Source organism: Lolium rigidum, chromosome 3 (assembly GCF_022539505.1).
Source record: "Lolium rigidum isolate FL_2022 chromosome 3, APGP_CSIRO_Lrig_0.1, whole genome shotgun sequence".
Taxonomy (NCBI): domain Eukaryota; kingdom Viridiplantae; phylum Streptophyta; class Magnoliopsida; order Poales; family Poaceae; genus Lolium; species Lolium rigidum.
Window position 1 is genome coordinate 27,256,060 of NC_061510.1, and position 20,025 is coordinate 27,276,084.

General features: G+C 45.0%; 2 protein-coding genes across 2 annotated transcripts; both read right to left on the bottom strand.

Moving 5' to 3' along the window:
• Positions 1–4,252: 4,252 nt before the first annotated feature.
• On the bottom strand, positions 4,253–7,406 carry LOC124701340 (chitin elicitor-binding protein-like). The gene is made up of 4 exons (XM_047233394.1): positions 6,667–7,406; positions 4,980–5,097; positions 4,688–4,881; positions 4,253–4,588 (listed from the first exon to the last, which is right to left on the bottom strand). Exons 1-4 carry the CDS (start codon positions 7,340–7,342, stop codon positions 4,494–4,496), a joined length of 1,083 nt encoding a protein of 360 aa, XP_047089350.1. The 5' UTR covers positions 7,343–7,406; the 3' UTR covers positions 4,253–4,493.
• Positions 7,407–12,580: 5,174 nt separating this feature from the next.
• On the bottom strand, positions 12,581–17,623 carry LOC124701339. The gene is made up of 11 exons (XM_047233393.1): positions 17,358–17,623; positions 16,904–16,998; positions 16,568–16,761; positions 16,236–16,275; positions 15,909–15,990; positions 15,017–15,094; positions 14,806–14,931; positions 14,471–14,592; positions 13,243–13,282; positions 13,003–13,077; positions 12,581–12,881 (listed from the first exon to the last, which is right to left on the bottom strand). Exons 1-11 carry the CDS (start codon positions 17,621–17,623, stop codon positions 12,713–12,715), a joined length of 1,287 nt encoding a protein of 428 aa, XP_047089349.1. The 3' UTR covers positions 12,581–12,712.
• Positions 17,624–20,025: the final 2,402 nt, after the last annotated feature.

A 20,025-nucleotide genomic window follows, 5' to 3' on the forward strand; every position in this document is an offset into this window, starting at 1 on the left:
ATGTGATATGATCAAGAAGAAGAAATGAAGATGGAGTTCTTATGTGGAACTCAATATTAGCCATGCTCTATCATAAGTGGATATGAGAAGATACAAGGTTGAGTTGGGCAAGTTCAAGATGAGCATCTTGAGTGGATCACATGCTTGAAGCTTGCCGTCCATTTGGTGATAATGGACATGTGAAGATGTGCATCAACGGAGCTTTCCCATCATAGTGTATGGGGGAGCATTTGTGAAGTCTTCACTAAGCAACATTGATCAAGTGAAGTATTCCGGCTTGTGTAGAGCTTGAAGTGTTATCATCAAGATCAAGCGGGATGCACAAGGCAAAGGTATGACCTTGATAGGTTTTCCTTTTACCGGTCTCAAGGTGGTTGATGGGAGACCGGATTATAGGATAGAAAGCCGCACTATCAAGAGGGGTTTTCGGTTGGGTAACTTGATCACATCGTCTTAGGGAGCTCAATCCTTTGCATACTTTGCATATCCTTATTGCTTCTTGGTGTTTCTCTGTGTGAGGTTCTTGAGCTTGTTGCTAGCTTTTCAACAAGCCCAAGTTCATCAAAAACGGAATCCGCATGCATCTTCTATTGCGTTTTCGAGTTTGGACGTCTTCACCGTTTCTTGATGGTGGGAGACTCCCTCTCTAAAAATCATCTAAAAATGTTCTGTGAGGAGTCTCCATATTGGGGTTCTATTCGTCGTTATCTTTCCAACAAAATTGGTTTCATGTCAATCGGGGTCCGGACACAAAAGTTATCACAGTTTTTGTATAACATGTTTTCCTGCTCACCCGGTCAGGGACCCGGTCGGACCAGCCCATGCGCCGGCCGGTTCCGGTCTGCCGCCCGGTCAGCCGGCCTCCCAACCGGCGGGCTCGGCGTGCCGTCCGGTCGACCGATCGCCAACCGGGCGCCAACCGGGGGACAACCGGATGGCCTCCTGGACGACACAAAGTGACCCCGGTCGGGGTCCGGCCTACCGACCGGTTTGGACCGGCTGGTCCGGTCTGTGGCCCGGTCTGACCGGGCCCTGGACCAGACGGCCCGGCCCCAGGCCCGGTTGACCGGCCTCCTCAACGGTTGACTCAGCCCAACTTTTCCCCAACGGTTATATTTGCTCTTGGGCTATAAATAGCCCTTCTTCCACCTTGGGCTGAGTTAGTTCTTCCCCTTTCTTCACCTCCATTGTTGCTCTTGGAAGAACTTGCTCTCCCCTTTGATTCCTCCCATAATTCTTGCTAATTCTTGAGGGATCTAAGAGAGGAGATCTAGATCTACACTTCCACCAATCCATTTCTTCTCTAAGTGAGGGGAACTCTTGGGATCTAGATCTTGGAGTCTTTTGTTGACTTTCCCCATTGTTCTTCCTCTCCAATCTCATCCTAGCATTTGTTGTTTGGGTGGGATTTAAGAGTGAATGATTTGAACACCTCTAGTGTTCTTGCTTTGCATCTTTGCATAGTGTTGAGCTCTCCACCACGATTAGTTCGAGTGAGAGACCGTGAGCTTGTTACTCTTGGAGGGAAATCTCCTAGTTGGCTTGGCGGTTGGTGCTCCGGTGATCTCTTCAAGAAGATTGTGAAGAGGCCCGGGCTTCTCCTTCGTGGAGCTTGTGAAGTGGTTGTGGAGCTTGCCATCTCCGGAGCGGAGGAAAAGCTAACCATAAGGAAAGGGCAATTATCCTTCGTGGGTGTGGTTCGGAGAATAGGGTGAGCCTTCGTGGCGCGGGGAATCCTTCGTGGGACCTCCACTCCTCCAAACGTGACGTACCTTCTTGCAAAGGAAGGGAACACGGAAATACATCCTCGTTTCCGCGTGTCTCGGTTATTTCTATACCCGAGCTCTCTTTCCTTGTGATAGCCATCGTGCTTGAAGTACATATATCTTGCTATCACTTGTGCTACATATATCTTGTGCCTATCTTGCTTAGCTCTAGTTGGCATTGTTACACTTAGTTGAGCTTAGCATATTTAGGGTTTGTGCTTGTAAACTAAACAATAGTTTAATTCCGTATTCTTACAAGACAAATCCGCAAGCGTTTGTAATTGCCTATTCATCCCCCTACTCTAGGCGACATCTCGATCTTTCATTACTCCTTCGCGTCACTCGTATAATAAGATGATGTCCAACAAACGTCTATGAAGTGCGGCTAGGTATAATGGTAATTGTGAGTAGATCGCATTGTTAGATCGTGAGTTCGAATCCCTACTACGCATTGCTATTATTATTTTTTTATGTAAGCCACTGACAAGTGGGACCAGTCTGTAAGGCAGCTCTATGATTACAAGTTCAAAAGAAAAACACATAGGGATCTTTTTGCAAAAAATACAATGCCACATGTCACTTTCTGATTGCTTTTGTACCTATTTGCCCCCTAAGAACAAATTTGTGTACTCCAGAGTTTACTTTACAAGTTGTTGTATGAATTTGCTTCAACTTGATAAGTTGATGTATCTGAGGCCGTTAAAATCTGTTCGAACCAATGGTCCTGCAGGAAAAGTGTGGCCCACCCTAATTTAATGCGCAAAATTCTGGCACAACTGAATAGATGGTCTCGCACCTACACCTAACATCTACAGTACAGTATGTACTGTATCTCCTTGTATTTCTATAATTTGTGTGCTCCTATTCCATGGAAATGCATGTGTGGCCCAACAAACCACCCACGGGCTGATTGACATGTGGCGGGAGCACTGACGCTCAGGTGTACGAAATCCCTATCCTGAGCTCAACACAAAACAAAGTTATTATTGCTAGGATAACCTGCTCGCTAGGTTTAGACAATGGAAAACGCTTGGAAACCCCCGGGGGATTATCGTTATAATCCTCCTCCTCCTGGCTTCGACACGTGCCCATTGTGGGGTCCACCACGACCTCGTCCACTCCCTCATCCTCTCTGTCTTTCGTTCCCCACAGCAGCCATGGAAACAATCAGGTCGAGCGACGCCACAGTCCCGAGCGCCGACCAGCATCCCCGCCGCCCTAACTAGCAGCGCCGCCGCCGCCCCGAGTCCCTCCGCCGCCCACGGCTCTCCGCCAACCAGCAGAGCGCCGCTCGACAGCGACCTCATGGCCGTCCTCCAAGCCGCCGGCATCGCGGCCTCATCGACGTCCTCCGGGCCGCCGCCATGGAGGTGCTCAAAGCTGCGCGCCGCCGGTGTTGGCCGCGGCCCCACGCAGCGCTGCCGAACCTCCTCCGTAGCGCGCCACTACTCCTCCTCCACTGCATCCCGAAAGATGGCGTTGTCCTGCACCTCCATCTGCATCCCCGGCGACCGGCAGCGTCCCGCGCCTCGACTTGCATCCCGGCCGCACCTGATGTGATAGTGATGGTGTTTTGCCCCCCTGCCGTGATGGTGTTTTGCTACAATAGCTAGAAAATTTTGCTACAATATTCGTTCTTTTCTTGCTACTATAGTATACATTTTTTGCTATGAAGTTTGCGGCGAGATTTTCCGGCGTGGTCACCGGAGATGTCGGTTTTGCTACAATAATAGACCTTTTTTATATGGTTTGCTACAATAGAAAAATAAATTTGCTACAATATTTGTGGTTTGTTGCTACCATAGCATATATTTTTTGCTACCAATTCTCCGGCGAGGTTTCCGGCGATATCTCCGACGAGGTTTCCGGCGATGTCTCCGACGACATCTCCGGTGATGTCTCGGACTTTGCTACAATACCCAATTTTTTTTGCTACAATAGTACAACATTTTGCTACATCGCCTCCGGCGAGGTCTCCGGTGAGTCTCCGGCGAGATCTGTGTGTATAGTGGGTGAATTGTTGTTTGCTACAATTGGATTAGTTTTGCTACAAACGAACCGTTTTTTGCTACTTTGGTACATTATGGTAGCAAAAGTAAGACTGGGAACTATTATGACACGTGTCACGATCTGGACGGTCAAAGCAAGCTGATCCAACGGCTGTCCAACCGGGGGATTAGAAATCTAATCCCCCGGGGGACGCTCAGCGTCGTCCATCCTGGAAATGTTAGACCAAGCAAACAAAAGGCAAGCACACACACGCGACACGCTCATGCCTCCTTTGGTAACATCAGCACTGGTTACTTGATACTACTAGCAATTGCAGACACCAAACAGATAAATGCCTATTAGAAAGCTGAAACTCCTGGCAGTGACAGCAGCAGTAGCGTACAGCCGTACAGAAAGTATGTAAAGCTTGATTAGTACAAACATCAACAGGGAGCGATGTGTTAACTACACGATTGTAAACAGAACAACTCCAAAGCTGTTTAAGAACTATTCAGTACTCATTTCCAGATGCAGAACAGAAAACACATACGTGCATGATTGCTTTATTCAGACAGCTACACTAAGTAGTACCACTCATTTTCTAGAAGAATAATTAAAATGAAAGTAAGCCGGCATTTTAAGTTACAACAGCAATCACAGCGATCGACAAATTGGTATACTGTGAGTTTTTCAAAGATATATATGTATATATACCATCTAGAGTTGTCGTCTTCAGCATCAAAGGAAGCAGATCATGATCAACACCATGTGGAATGAGATAGCAGACACCCTCCACATGGATCCCGCGAACCGCGACCCATCAGATCCTGCACCTGCAGTACCAACAGTTAGATAGCCATAACATTCCAGATTCACATAAACTCTGCGACTCAGAGCCTCGGAAAGTCTCTAGGTTTACAGGTTACACTTACTACTCTGGCATGATTTTGTCTGGTTGCTGGCAGTTGTGGTCTGTATGCTGAGTGATGAGCCTTTCGAATAACCACTGTAACTGCACATCGTGGATCCGCAACCAGAGCCGCTCATCTCCCCAAGCTTCAGCCCTCCGCTGCACGACGGCACTGCTGGGCACCCCTTCTTGCCTTGCACTGCGGTGCAATTTAGCCTGATCGTCACATTGAAAATAAATGATTATTCTCCTGGTCACTGCTTGAGATATAGCTCGGCAGATGTGGAAGCATGGGAGCTTTATTAGTTGCTTACTGGAATGTGTTTGAGCTGCAGCTGCACTGGATGCAGTCCTGTGCCGTGAGCGCGTAAGTGCCATTCGGGACGCGCAGATCGTGATCAGCTGCGGTGCTGCTGATCGATGAACTGCAAACTGAGCATACCAAAATTAGGCAAGCACTTAATACCAGGTTCAGAATACTATTTCGTATATGTGGCGATTTTTTATAAACTAGAATAAATAGTAGTCAAAAGAATCCATCTGCAATCTTCAAAGATATGTGAGCACTAGGCAGTCCAGTCAGAGTCAACTTTGTGGATTAGTAGTATGTCCATAGTTTGAGTCCAAAAAGTCTGACAGTCTGTCCAGAGACAGCAACAGCTAACAACCAATTAAACAAGTCCAAACAAGGCTCAAGTTTCCAATCTTATTTTCTTCAACAAAATTATCTCGGACGCATTTTTCTGAAGAATTTTTTTCCAAACAATGCAGGAGAACTGTATGTCTTTTCTGCAACAATTGAACGGTTGCGATTTATTAGCCTTCTGCCCTGGCACACAGGATGGACATATAGGGACGTTTCTAAAAGCCACGACGTTCATAGTGGAGGCATGAGGTCTCAATCTCTCTGAACAACTGAATCATGTGAAGGAACCATATCTTATGCAACTCGAGTCATCACCGAATATTTCGACTAAAGCTCTATCCAAGGGGGGCAAGCGCCATGGCTTGAGTTCATTGAAGAGGTCTAGATCACACTAAATCCAAGAAATATAAGAACTAGCATGTTGCAATAATTTATCAAAACCGCATTCCCGATTTTCAGTTTCAACCAGTACTAGTAACTCGTAAGTTACATAGGGCAAATTAAACAAAGAAACATAATTTTCACTTTCCCCAGTCCCAGGTCATGCATGTGACTGTCCATAATTAACTCATTAGTTTATCGGATTGTAAGCGTACTTGCATTCTGGCAGACTGGGACTAGTCAACTGAAAAGCTTCAACACAAACTTAGTACTTAATACAGTATCCTGCAATACTAAGGCTAGCCATAGTGCTAGTATCATAACTAGTAGGAGTATCATGCATCCTAGCCCCACCAAAAATGCTGATGTGGCGGGTAATTATGGATGAGAGAGAAGATTAGAGTATATCATAGGTAGATACTGTATCATAGCGCACATCACGAGAAAAGTTAGTATTAAATAAATCTTGTACACAAATTTGTATTGGGATTCTACAAATCAATTAATATAGCAAAACTATGATACTAGTCTATGATACTATGCATTATGGATCTAGTATCATACAAAAATATCATATACATGATACTACTATATGATACTACCCACTAGTCTATGATACTATGTCAGAATTGCAGTCTCGAATTCATCTGAATTGACCCTGTCGAGTAGTCAGAACTATAACAGTACTCCACCTAAGCTCAACATGGTAAATTAAACAAACAAACGGAACTAATATTTCCCCAGTTTCCCTAGGCTCCTGCATGTGGTTGACTAGAATTAGTTTATCCTATTGTAAACGTAACTTGTGTCCTTGTTTGGTACTAGTCTACTGGCAAGCTTCAGCAGGAACTTAAATCTGAGCTCAGAACTCACAAGATTGCAAGAACAATTACAGTTAGTACATGTTACTAATTAACAAGCTGCACTCATTAATCGAAGGGTGACATTAAGAAGAAGAGAGCAGCCGCGCTTACCAGGGAGCGGGACATCAAGAATCTGGTCCTTGAGAAGGGACTTGGGGTCGGCGATGTTATTGATCCTGAGCAGGGTGGACTCCGTCACCCCGAACGTGGCGGCGATCCCGGAGGTGGTCTCCCCGCCGCCGACGATATGGGCGAAGTGCATCACGTCGGCGCCGCCCTCCTGGTCGCAGCTGCAGGGCAGCGGGATCCAGAGCTCCTGGCCGACGTTAATCTTGTCGACGTCGGGGATCTTGTTGGCGGTGGCGATCTCCTGGTAGGTGACGAAGGCGTCGAAGACGTTGCGGGCGATGGCGTCGAGCCCGTCCTGCGGCTGGACGGTGTAGACGGGCAGGTGGTCCGACTGGCCGACGCCGTTGCCGGCGCAGAGGCAGCGGAAGGGGATGCTGACGGTGGCGTTGGCGGGGACGGGGGAGGAGGGCGGGGTGGTGGGCGAGAGGTTGTTGGCGCCGAGGAGGCCGGCGAGGGTGGTGGTGTTGAAGCGGGAGGCGAGCGCGCCGTAGGTGGTGGCGTTGCGGACGCGGTAGCCGATGGCGGACTGGCAGGTAGTGCCCGGCGGCGCGGCGCAGGTGAAGTTGGCCGCGGAGGTGGTCGCGACGAGGAGAGAGAGGAGGAGGACGGTGGCCGGGACGGCCAGGCTGGCGGGTGGCGACGGCGACGGCGCCGGCATGGTGGAAGAGGGGAGGAGGGAGTGGAAATGCCAAGACTGGAGGGTTGACGCGGGTGGAGGAGGATGCTCGGCAGCTCGCCGTCACCATAGGGAGCCCGTCTTAAAAAGAGCCCACTCGCGCGCGAAGGTAAAATCTTCCATTTACATCACGTTGGAAAAAAAACAGCTCCACCAGATGATGTAGAAGAAAAAAAGAAATAATATGAATTATTTAATCATTTTCGGGAATGTCGCGCGATTTCAAAAAAAAAAAACGAATATGTGACTTTGTCAGACACCTGTCGACCGGTCGGCTGAGCCGACCGATATGGCCGTTGGCCGGATTGGCGCCTGCCCATGCGTCAGGCCAGAGGTAGGCCGATCGGCCTACCAGCCACCGATGGCAACTAAGGGTCTGTTTGTTTGGGCTGCAGCTGGCGGTGGGGGCGGGCGCTGGCGGCGGGGAATGGCGCTGGCGGCGGGGGCTTCCTCCAACCCTAACCCTGTCGAGAGGAAGGGGAGGAGAATTCTGGACCTGGGACTCGCTCGCTTCAGGTTTGCACGTGGGCCGGTTTCCTTATATGCGGTCGCAGGTTACACGTAAATAAATCGAAGTGTTGACGACAGTTTGGTCACCGGCAACTCGGGAAGCAGCCAGAATCGCGGGAAGCACCTCTCGGGGTGCTTTCCGGCTCGGGCGCCTCTCGCGGTGTATTTTCGTCAAGCGCTTCTCCACCACGCTTATCAATTGTTGGCTGTTTGTTTGGGCTTCCACTTTTGGATCTCACAGGCAGAAGCCCAAACAAACGGAGCCTAAATGGCATGCAGGCTTCCGATCGGCTCTCTATCCCCCGACGCCTATATTATCATTGCACTAACGTGCTTAGTATTGCAGTTCAGGGTTAGGGTTTAGTTTTCCCGCCATTTTCTCCCGCCAGCCGTTTCCCGCTTAATTTCCCCCGCCACATTCTCTCCATGTTCTCTATAGAAAGAGACGCCGATATTGTTTGGTACACAAGTCCTCATACCATAGCCACCATGAGTGTGCCTTTCTCGGATTAGGATTTTAGGCTGCAAAGGTGAAGGAGGTGGTGGATTTTTCTGATAAGTTCGGCATGAAATATTTTATATGCGCGAACTACGATCATGATCCACCCATACAAACAAGTTCGTCGTCCTGGAGGCCCGCGGTATGTTCTAACATCATGATGAATAAGCATATTTGTATGTCATTAATTGTCTTATTTGTGTTGCAGTCTCCCCCGCCACCGTGCAAGTGGTTTCATTGGATTGACATGGAGCAGCCGGATAGGGTGAGGCGTGACATTGAGGGACGACATCGCCATGCATGGAGCAATTTCTTCGATGGGGGAGCATAGAGAGAAGGTTGCTACTAATTGTAAAGCAAAGAGAGATACAAAAAATAGGGTAGAGCGAAGCCCGAAACCGTGAGGTGAACCAGAAGAATATGGAGGAAGAAGATGCACACATGTATGCGGAGAAAGAGGTGCGCAAGGAGATCCGTGAAGCGGAAAGGAATAGATTAAGAGAAAGGGCTGATGCGGCGCATGCAGTAAAAGAACGCGGCGACATGATCGGAAAATGGCCATGCTGAACGCATGGCAAGTAGACTGATGTGTCGTAGTAGCTATGTATTTTAATTTTAATTTTAGTTTGTCACTATATCTTAATTTCTGAATTTCTGTTGTAGAGTTTAGCGGTATATTAATTGTAGCTGCATTGTATCTTAATTTTGTGAGATGTCTTAATTGAGTAATGTTGATTTCCAAAAATTCCCGCCAAATTTTTCCGACCAAGATCTGCCGCCAAGATTTCATGCCTTTTCTCTTCTTCGCGTGCTATAGAACCCCTCCCCCGTCGTTCATTTGTTCAAGGCAAGAGTATTCTCTCTAAGATGCCTCCTCCTGGTGATCGTGATTTGACAAGTATATGGTTGGACTTCTTATGTACTCTGTTTGTTCAATTATGAGTGATAATAACATAGATTATGTCGAAGATCTCGTCACGAATGTGACCCTCCTCGTCGAGGTACGTAGGATTTTTTGTAGGCACGTAGGTAAGCCTGGTAGAACTCCGGTGGAAATACGACAAGAGTTTCTTAGGTTGCAAGCAAGATTCACAAGCAGAAACCCGGGAATGAGAATGAGAGAGATTTTTTTGTAATATACCCTATGCATTGGGCAGAGTCGGGTGACGATGACGATGATGTCTTCATGTGGAGCATGAAGGTGAAGATAGCTCCAGTCTCGTCGAAGGGCAAGAGCATTCCCCCCCCCCCCCCCCACCACCCCCTAGGGCAAAAGTGTTTCCCCGGTGAGCGGCGAATCCGACTTCACACTAAGGAGCAAGGCCAAGAGCGATGCATAGAAAACGTTGCCTAGTTGGCCCTCCGATTTCAGATTAGTCCATATCGTTTTGAATGCGTTGTGACTGGCGTGTACCTCTGCCTGTCCGCAATAGACCTGGATTTGGAATATATCGTCTTTCACATGGGTTTACTGATTACTGTGCTGAAATTTCCCATTCATCGAAATCCCTGGTTTGAGCAGACTAACTCTTAGTTTTTTTTTTCACGAAAACCCTGGTTTGAGCCTTTAAGGCACCCGAAAGTGCGCAAATTATGGCAAAAGAAATCAGATACGTCTGACAAGTGGTCGAGTGCGTGATTTTCGTTCGAAACACTCTGATTTTTTTCCCGTGGATGCACACATATGTGTTTTACATAGAGAAATATCTTATTAGATAATACTCCATACACTATAGTTTGCGCCGTGCAAAAATAGACAAAATTATGCCTCCAAAAAGTTAAAAGAATACTCTAATTTGCTTCCCTCATTTTTTTTAGTTCTTTTTTTGCTTTAGCTTAGATACATGTAAAGTTGATCCGGTTCAAGAGATCTTAGAGCTCTTCTGTAATTACTCTCGCTTCATCCATCAATCTCTCTCTCCTCCCTACTTATGATTATGAGTTTTTTTTTTTGGTTTTTTTTCTCTTTTCTTCTTGTTTTTAGCTGTGTGCAACTTTGCAGAGGCTGGGTGTAATTGATATCTATTTGGTATTAATATATTCCCTTTATCGAAAAAATAATTATGAGTTTTTTTAGTATTGAGAAATAGACTAAAAAAAATATGCCCCTCTTCGTTGTAGCTCATATCTAGCGGGGAACTAATATAGGGCATTAGGGCTCAACCATTGGTCAAATCGCGAAGATTCGTGCGCTCTATGGAGAGAAAGTAAGCGGAGCACCGAGGCAGCAACAAAGACTCTGTGACTGGCCGTGATGAGATGGTGGCGCCATATAAGGCATCCTTCGACGCGGTTGATGGAAATAAAACTACACGTGTATAGCAACATGCCAGGACTCCAAGCGTAGAGTGATGCCACAAAAGAAATTTTGCACAAAGAGTGACTCGAGGTTTTTATCGATTTTTCCGGGAAAAAGAAGTTCCCTCTCCTTATCCTTTTCTAGCGATCTCCAATAGCAAAGCATCAGTTTTGTGTTCCCAACTTTACCGTGGTGTTTGTCAGGAATGTTAGGCATATACGATGTGAAAAAAAATACTAAGATAAACCTAATGAAAATGCAATGGTAAAAGTAAAGGTGCCATGATAGTGGTAATAACGATGCAAACTAGATATGTAAACAAACAAAACTAACAATGCAAAGTGTTTTTGTATTTTTTTTGGATTTAATTAGAATAAAAAATAAAAGTACACAAGAAGTAAAGTAAAATGTGTTTATTATGCTAAAAGTCGGATCTAGATTTATGGTTTCACTTGATCTGTCTCATAACATGGTGAAACAATCTCATAAACATGGCCACATAAATATAGCTTCACATAATAAGTTAATAGCAGTTGAACTTTATGTAGTGTTTGACACACGTTTATATGGGAATCACATCCTAAAATTGAGATGATGCAACACGTACCATTAAGAGGCACTTGCATCCCGGTTGGGATACCCGTATATTTTTATGGCCATGTAGCTCCCTAGTTTTTTGAACATAATATATATTAAGCTAGCAAGCCGTCTTATTAAAAATCTTCTAGTCCCCTTCGGTACCCTGGAAGGAAAATAGTGCGTCTGAAACTTGCTGCTAAGATCACAGTACAGTTACATCGTTTAAGCTCCCTAGTTGGTATTCCAGAAAGTCCATACATGTGAATATCTCTAGAAATAAACCCAAATAATGTGCATGGTTATTTTATTTTATTCACCTTACGCTCTTATAAAATGGTAAAGAAGTGGTTCATCCAATATACATGGTGGATATTCTACGTTGCATTTTTATTTTTCCAAGTGAATTAGACACGTTAATGACAAGTATCATTGTGCAGAATATTTTCGAGCTCAGGAGTAATTTTTTGGCTGGCTTGCACAAGCATCATAAAAATGAAGCGGGATTCCTCACACTATACCATAATATCTGAGGAGCATGGACGAGTAAACTTCTCCATATAAAATAATTAATCAAGTGCTTATTTCAATTATTTAAATGATGTCACTTATAACGGTTGTTAAAATATACTTTAGACAATCTTATGAATTTTCGGAATATTTTTTGGCTATTTTTTATACACGTAAATTTTTACATCTATTGTTTTATCAAATATTGCGAGAGAAAAATTGGAGCCATAACAAAACAAGTGCATTCAACTAGCGCAGATAATTATTCTGTTCACATATTTCTGGCGTGCCACAAGGGTTGCGACAGAAAACGTGTGTGACGGTATGAAGGGGTCAAGAGGAGCTGGACTTCCACGCCCACAAGCACTATTGTGAAAATGATTTAAGACCCTTCCAGCCATAGTGCCAGACTAATCGTCTCAATAAAAAAAAATAACTGGTCAAAGTGGTGGGGGTTTGCAAGTTGCAAGTCTGAACACCAGGATGGCCGCCAAGATCATCTGCCCGGACGGGATGAAAACGGGAACGCCCTGAGCTCGACGTCTCAACGCCGGACACCAGTGCAGTCCACATCAGCTAAAAAAATCTCGAATGCATGAGTACCATGGCAAACCTTTCTCCTTTCTTTCTGGAGACACGATGTCATATCGGCCTAATCCCCATGGTTACTGCAAACCAAGCCACACTGCACCACTACAAACAAAATCCGTGCACACCACCACACTGTAATTTAATCGAAAGCGGTTGATTATTTCACCTAGTTAGTCAGAAAAGAGTTAGAACCTCGGTAAAATCCTAGAGCATGGAAAGGGAAAAACACAGGAAAGAATCAATGAACCAATGAAAGCAGATTGCGCTTTTGATCCCCTTTTTCTACAAATAATGTTCCCTTGCAAGGCAAAACTGGTGCCTGGACAGGAAATTTCCTGCTTGAGACGGGCTATACTGGCGACGCAACTCACTCCATGGACGAAGGCGGCATCATGCCGGGCGGCTCGTCCATGTGCGAGGGCGAAGAGCTGAAGTCAAAAGTTGGGAACACTCCAGGTGGCCTTTCAACAGGTTGTATCGATAACAGCTGGTTGGAATCTCCAACCACGTCAGCCCACCCATAGTGAGGCTCGGCCCTGGTAGACAAAATGCACAAAACTATGAGATTCAACCCGCCCATGATTATTTAACTACTGATCTTATCTGAAAATTGATCTGGGAGTTGGCAAAAAGCTTTCAAGAGAATATGATTCTTACTCGTAGTATGTCTCCTCGTCAACAACTAAATCCCAGCTCTCACCGGTTGTGCTCTTCCCATATTTATGAACTTTCCTGCATTGCAAGACAGATATGTAGTTCAGTCGTGATCCACTGATAGTGACAGCATAATAAAATCACAGCACGAGTAGTATTATATTTATATCTGATAGGACTATCTTAGTTCATATCATAATAGCAAATGATATAAAGCCATTATGATTGCACGCTGGCCCATACCCATTGCCGAAGTGCTCTTCTCCCCAAGTCCTTGACCAGCCTGGAAGTTTCAAACCAGATCAGTAGGTGGCTATGAAGATTTTGTAATGTAGGTTATACTGCTAGCGCTATATACAACATCACCATCACAATTCATATACAGTATTGAGGAATCTTGGTAACGTATGCGCCAACCGCTGCAAACTCAGGTTTCTTTTTTAACAAGTCTGATATGGACAGAAATTTTAAGACAACAAGGCACTACAGAAGCAAGGGCGCTAATGTTGTTGAATATGTGTTTGAGTAGACAACTAACATCTTAGCTAGTTAGATACAATGACACAATATATGCTACGTATAATTTTCAGGAAACTATCGGTGAACATCTTGAAAGTTTTGGTTGGCTTGGCCAGCTTTTAGGAATGTACATAAAGGTTTTTATCTATCGATGCAAGAAGCACAATGCTTTGCATTTTGTGGAAGTTCTATTAGAAAATCGGTTGGTGCAGGAATGTTCAGCAAGTATTTTGTGTCACCATGGAAGTAGTGTGCAAAGGGCCAGCCTGTATGTCAAAGGGAATGAAAAAAGACTCTCATGCATGATTAGCCAAATAAATAGCAGAAAGTGTCTTTGACACATGGGCACCAATGTTCTCTTGACTTTCAGATTTTTAAATTTTTTAGAACCTCACGTTTCTAAGTCTCAAAAAATTATGGAGTTAAATATATAGATAGATATAAGTCTGGTCCCGTTAAAAAATACTTTGTATTTTGAACAAAATGAAAAAGATAAATTTCTGACAGTACATGGTAGTAAAATAGTATTACAATAGTGTATCCTTTTGTCAGAAATTTGTTTTTTTGTATTTCCCAAAATATAAAGTATTTTTTACCGGGACTTTTTTGCATACACTTCTCATGTACATATATATCTGCATATTTAACACCATATTTTTGAAAACATAAAAGTGTGAGGTTTTGAAATTTTCAAAAAACTGAAAGAGAAGGGAGCACTGGTGCCCATGTGCACCAAATCCTTGTCCAATAAATAGGGTGGTCTTCCTAGAGTAGTACTTTTCAAATAATTTTGTATAATGTAGTAAAGAACTACATATATAGGCCCAAAAATACAAGGCATGGTGAGATGACACGATACCCTGGACATATGTATGTCAATGTTTTATTAAATTAATGCTAGCATCCAGAAGGGTAAAACGCTATCAGCAAAATGTGCACTGTGCAAACTTACGGTCACCGCCAGGAGATGCATGCCATGTCTCCCCTTGACGCGAACCAATTCCAGAAAAGAATTTCTCTTCCCATTTGTCTCCCCATCTGGTGCCTAAGTCTGTCTCTGCCCACTTATCTGTCCTGTAAAAGCATCCACGCATTGCAAAAGGTTATCAATCTCGACTGGAGCGGGCAAATTGATAAATACTGCATGTTTTGGTAACCTAAGGCCTAATGGTTAAATCTACAAGTGGGTTGGTAAATCACTGCATGCATATATTCAGATAACGCAATAAAACAGGTAGAAAGGTGATTCTTCTAGAGCTAGTTCAAAGTTAAGCTTAAGAGGCTCACCATTTCAATACAGAACCACGACCATCATAATGTTCACCCCACCTCTCCCACCAGGACTGCTCATTTAACCTTCCATATTTATGTGCACCTTTTTCTGTCCATCCCTTTGCATCATATTTCTCCCACCTTGGAGAAAGAATAAACAGTTCAAGCAAATAATTTGCAGCAGACTTTTAACCAAACCTAAACAAAAGGACGATGCAACTCTCACCATTTTTCATACCAACCAGCATTTTCTGCCCCTGATTTGGCTTGCTTTTCTGCGCTCCTCTCAAGTCTTGCAAGATTGCTGTATACATAACTTAAAGATTTAAACCATGATATAGCCTACTATCGAGCGGCATGCTTGATGAGCAATCACAACCAACAAACAAAGAAACATACCATGATATACCCTTACGCCCTTACTGGATGAAAATTGACAGTAAAAGATGGTCATTACTTATATTCCCGTAGATACTACTCCCTCCGATCCATAATAAGTGTCAAGTTGTACTAAATTCCCGACACTTATTATGGATCGGAGGGAGTGCAAATCGTGGTCTAGAGTAGTGCTAGAGTTACCAGTGGTACAAATACTACGCCAAAAGTGAGTATATGTTGCACCGACTATCCATTTGTCCAGCAGCAGGCACTATCAGGCACTATCAGAACGAAAGACTGGAAGCATAGTGGAGAGGAAAAAAATACTATTTGCGATAACTGGAAGAACATTAGTGGTGTACTATGAGAGGTGCCACATGTTGGTCACAAATCATGATCCCATACGTTCTTGGTGGATCTGATACCCATGGGGCACTTGAATACAAAACTACGGCTGACCTGTGTACCTGTTGTTATAATTTATTGATGATATATAACGCCACAAATGAGCATACTGCTTCCTCTTATCACCACCTTAGGTTTCATGTCCGCATATGTGCAAGTACAACTATGGTATTAATTTTCCAACATTAGCTTTCCATACCAATGTCTAATGGGCAACAAGGATTGTTGTGGTTACAATTGTAGTCAAGTAGTTAACCATGGAATGGACTTGTTTATTACTCAATCAAGGGGTTGATATACTTATAACCACTGAATTCGCGGGTCAGCTAACTCACCTCCATTCGTCTTGGTGCAGAACTTCTTTCCACTTTTCCCACCAGGAGTCACCCTCAGCATTCTTCCCAGATTTCTCCGCGCCTAACGTGTTACAATTGTATTGAGAGGTCAATCCATAATGACAAGAGCTATATAAAGGTTCAATATAAGGCCAATCAACATAGTTACATAGAGCAATTTCTGTGTTACTACTTACTAGTTGCTACACTATAACATCAATTACATCATGTTATTTTAAGAATGGGGTCAGAAAGACAATGTACCGCTCCAAGAAAATTAAGCAAGTTGTGTTACCAGAGTCCCCGTTACAAAGAGTAATTGCATACCTAGCTCTTTGTATCCAGTCCAGTCACTCTTCTCCCACCACTGCCACATAGAATAAATACATAAGAGATCTGTTACATAAAACATAATGGACATGATTGTGAAACTCATAAGCTCCTAAGGAGTATGACAAGCTATATGTGGTACTGCTATTACATGCATACTTGAGCAGCAGCCTTTTGAAGCAAAAACATTTTTTCACTTGAATGAAATACCTATTTCAAGCACCATAATAGAACTATCAGATTAAACAAGGGAAAGACAAGACATGAACACCACAGTAATAAATATCATAATATGATATTTTAGAATTAGTAGAGCGGAGAGAACTTACGGTCTCTTTCCATTCAGTGGAGCCATCCTGAGTCTGTCCCCCCATCCTAGCCCATCGGCAGCGGTAGCCATTCTCGCCGAGATCGTCGCCGCTCTCCCTGTACCAGGTGCTTCCGTCTTCATTCGTGCCGGACTCCTTGACGGCCTCATCCAGCAGGTTGATTCCCCACTCCTTCTCGCTAGCAATACCAGTGTCTGTAAGGCAGGCACCAAAGAAACACACACATTTCTCTTAGCACGGTGGAATAGCTACTACACAAGTGGGAGAATATAATTTCGGAGTACACAGGGAATCCATGATTCTTCAGAAACTGAAAGTGTCAGCAAGGAAACCCACCTCTCTTTGGTGGGGTGTCACGGGATTGTGGAGCTGGTCCTCTCGGCGTGCACCGTGGGTAGAACTCGTGCTGCTTGGGCTGCTGCCTCCTAGAACTATACTAGCGCAGAAAAGAGAATTCAGTGTCAGAATGTTTCATCCCGTAAACAAGAGGATACCATTCCCATATTGAGCAGAAACATATGCTTTACGTTAGTACTTTATGAATAGATGAAGCTTGTGTCTGCAGCATTGGCATAAAAGTGCACATGCTGGAATAAACATGTCAGTAAATTATACATAAAAGTGAATTCTTGTATCGTATCAGTAGACTATGTTGGAATAAACAAGGAAACTTATGATTGTTGCAAATACGGCATGAGAATCTGAGATAGGTGTATGATCTACTCAGAAGAAGAATAATGTATAGGAACATAAATCTCTGATGGGCAGTGGCGAGGCGCCGCGCACGTACCGGGAGGACGGGAACGGGAGCGGGGGCACGTTGATGAGGCCTCCGAGGCGGCGCCGTCCCCGTGCGGCTGCGGTCTTGTTCCCGTCGGCGCGCCTGTCCTCCCGGCGCTCCGGGGAGAGCAGCCTCCGCGGCTCGGGGCGGGCGTAGCAGCAGCAGCGGATCGCGCCGCGCGTGGGGCGCGGCCAGGGCGCAGGCCGCGCGCGGGTCGGCGTCAGATCGAACGGCGGCGGCGGCGGCGGCACGAGCCCCCTGGAGCACGTGGCCATTCCTCTCGCGCCGAGGAGCCGAGGCGGCGCTCGGGGAGTGGCTCAGTGGCGGAGGTGGAGACGGGAGCGGGATGAGGGCGTTAAATGGGCGGGCGGGCGCATCTCCTCCGGCTCCCGCGGTGCAGCTCGCGCGAGAGGGAGGGAGAGAGAGCGACTGGCGTCTGGCGATCTTGGCTAGGGAGGCAGACGAGACAGGACAGGAGAGGGACGAGCGGAGCTTTTCGTGGGTTTTTATTCGGATTAGTTTAGGAATGGTGAAGATGGATGGCGGAGTGAGATGGATGGCAGTGTCCCGATCGTCTCCTCAGAGTGACCAATATGGGGCTGGAGGGAGACGAAGGGGTGGGTCCCCATCGTCAGTATAGCATGCGATGTTCTCGCCGGGAACAACACTGCGTGGCGCGCGCGGAGTTGCCTAGCCTGGTCCGTTTCACGTGCGCCGTGCGGACGTCACCAACGGCCGATATGCATATGCGTGGACGCTTGCCCAAAGCCTCTCCGCATGCACCCACCAGGGCGAGCACATGTAGTGTGCTTCTACTTTTGGTACTCCGTACTTGTATCATCATTGTGCTAGATTCATCATGTACCAGGCTGGAGCAGGGTTTGGTACCGGCATCTCTAACGGAGCCACGCAAATCGGACACCAAAACGGACTACTGTTCGCTGATGAGGTCGATAAACTTCATCATCTACCATTAGAGCGAGCGTCTGTGTTGTGATTCTACTTTTAGTCCTTGTCAGTGGCGGAGCTTGGACCAAAATTTTGAGGGTAAATGGGCTGAAAGAGGCTAAATTACACTATTTTAGGTCAAATTAGGAGGATAAATTGGCCAAATCCGTATAGATCCTTCGCTAAATTTTCATGACCTGGGGGCGGTGCCCCCCTCCCTGACTTTGTTGTAGCTCCTCTAGTGGTCCTTGTTATATCATTGTGCTAGATTCATGTACCAGGATGGATCATGGCCTGGTTTACGATTCGTGCATGAACTCCTATTAAATATACTCCTCCAATTTATAAAATTACGTTGCAGATTTATCTAAATTTAGATATATGAGTAAAATATCTAGATATTAAAATTTAGATAAAACTTTAACATCCATTTATGGGTAGAGGTATAGTAGATTTCTGATACAAACATGCTGGCGCTAGGGCATCTCCAACGGCCCGCGTCCGTTTACAACCGCGCGATCAAAAAAAAACGCATGCACCTAGGCCTAGCGTCCCGACACATAGTGATTGGGCCGTTTGCGGAGACGCAAATATGGTCCAAATATGTGTCTCGGATGCATCTCAGCAGACACTACATGATCAAGATCATCCTTATGTAATGCTACATGTTGTGTTTGCTGGGATCCGATGAATATTGTGTACTATGTTGAGATCGATTATATATTCTTGTCATATGTTATTTGTGATCTTGCATGCTCTCCGTTGCTAGTAGATGCGCTCTGGCCAAGTAGATGCTTGTGACTCCAAGAGGGGGTATTTATGCTTGATAGAAGGTTCATGCCTCTAGTTTTCTGGAAGAGTGACAATAACTTCTAAGATTGTAGATATGTTGTTACTACTAAGGATAAAACAACAATGTTTTATCCTAGGGTAATTCTATTGTTTACTTTACACATATTGCTTAATGCGACAATTTGTTGCTTGCAACTTAATACTGGAAGGGGTTCGGACGATAATCGGAAGGTGGATTATTAGCCATAGACGCAGTTGGATTACCGTCTATGTATTATGTTGTAATACCCAAACGAATCTCATAGTAATCATCTTGTCATGTATGGTTGGTATTTTGTCAATTGCCCAGCTGTAATTTATTTACCAGCATGTTATTTATCTTTATGGAGAGACACCTCTAGTGAACCATGGACCCCGGTCATTTTCTTTACACTGATAAATTCAATCAATGCAATCATGTTCTGTTTACTTTCTGCAAGCAATGTTTTCTTTAATTACTTCAAACATCTCCTTTCACTCGATACGTTTAATCCTTTGTGTTCAGCAAAACCGGTGAGATTGACAACCTCACTGTAAGTTGGGGAAAGATATTTTGGTTATGTTGTGTGCGGGTTCCACGTTATTGCTGACACCGGTAGTACGTCCTGCCACTAGTCAACTAGCAACACCTTCAGAAGACACGCATTTCTCCTACTGGTCGATGAAACCTTGGTTTCTTACTGAGAAAAAACTTGATGCTATGCTCATCACACCTTTTCTCTTGGGGTTCCCCAACGGTGTAGACCACCATCACTCCATCACACCGACCTATTTCTGACACAAAATATGTCTGTTTTGGTCCGCCCGCCAACAGATTTGTGACTACGTCCTCCACTTGTTCGTTTGGGTCGGGGGGCAAACCTAGCGGCTTGACGATTTTTTCCATGTCTTCGATGCC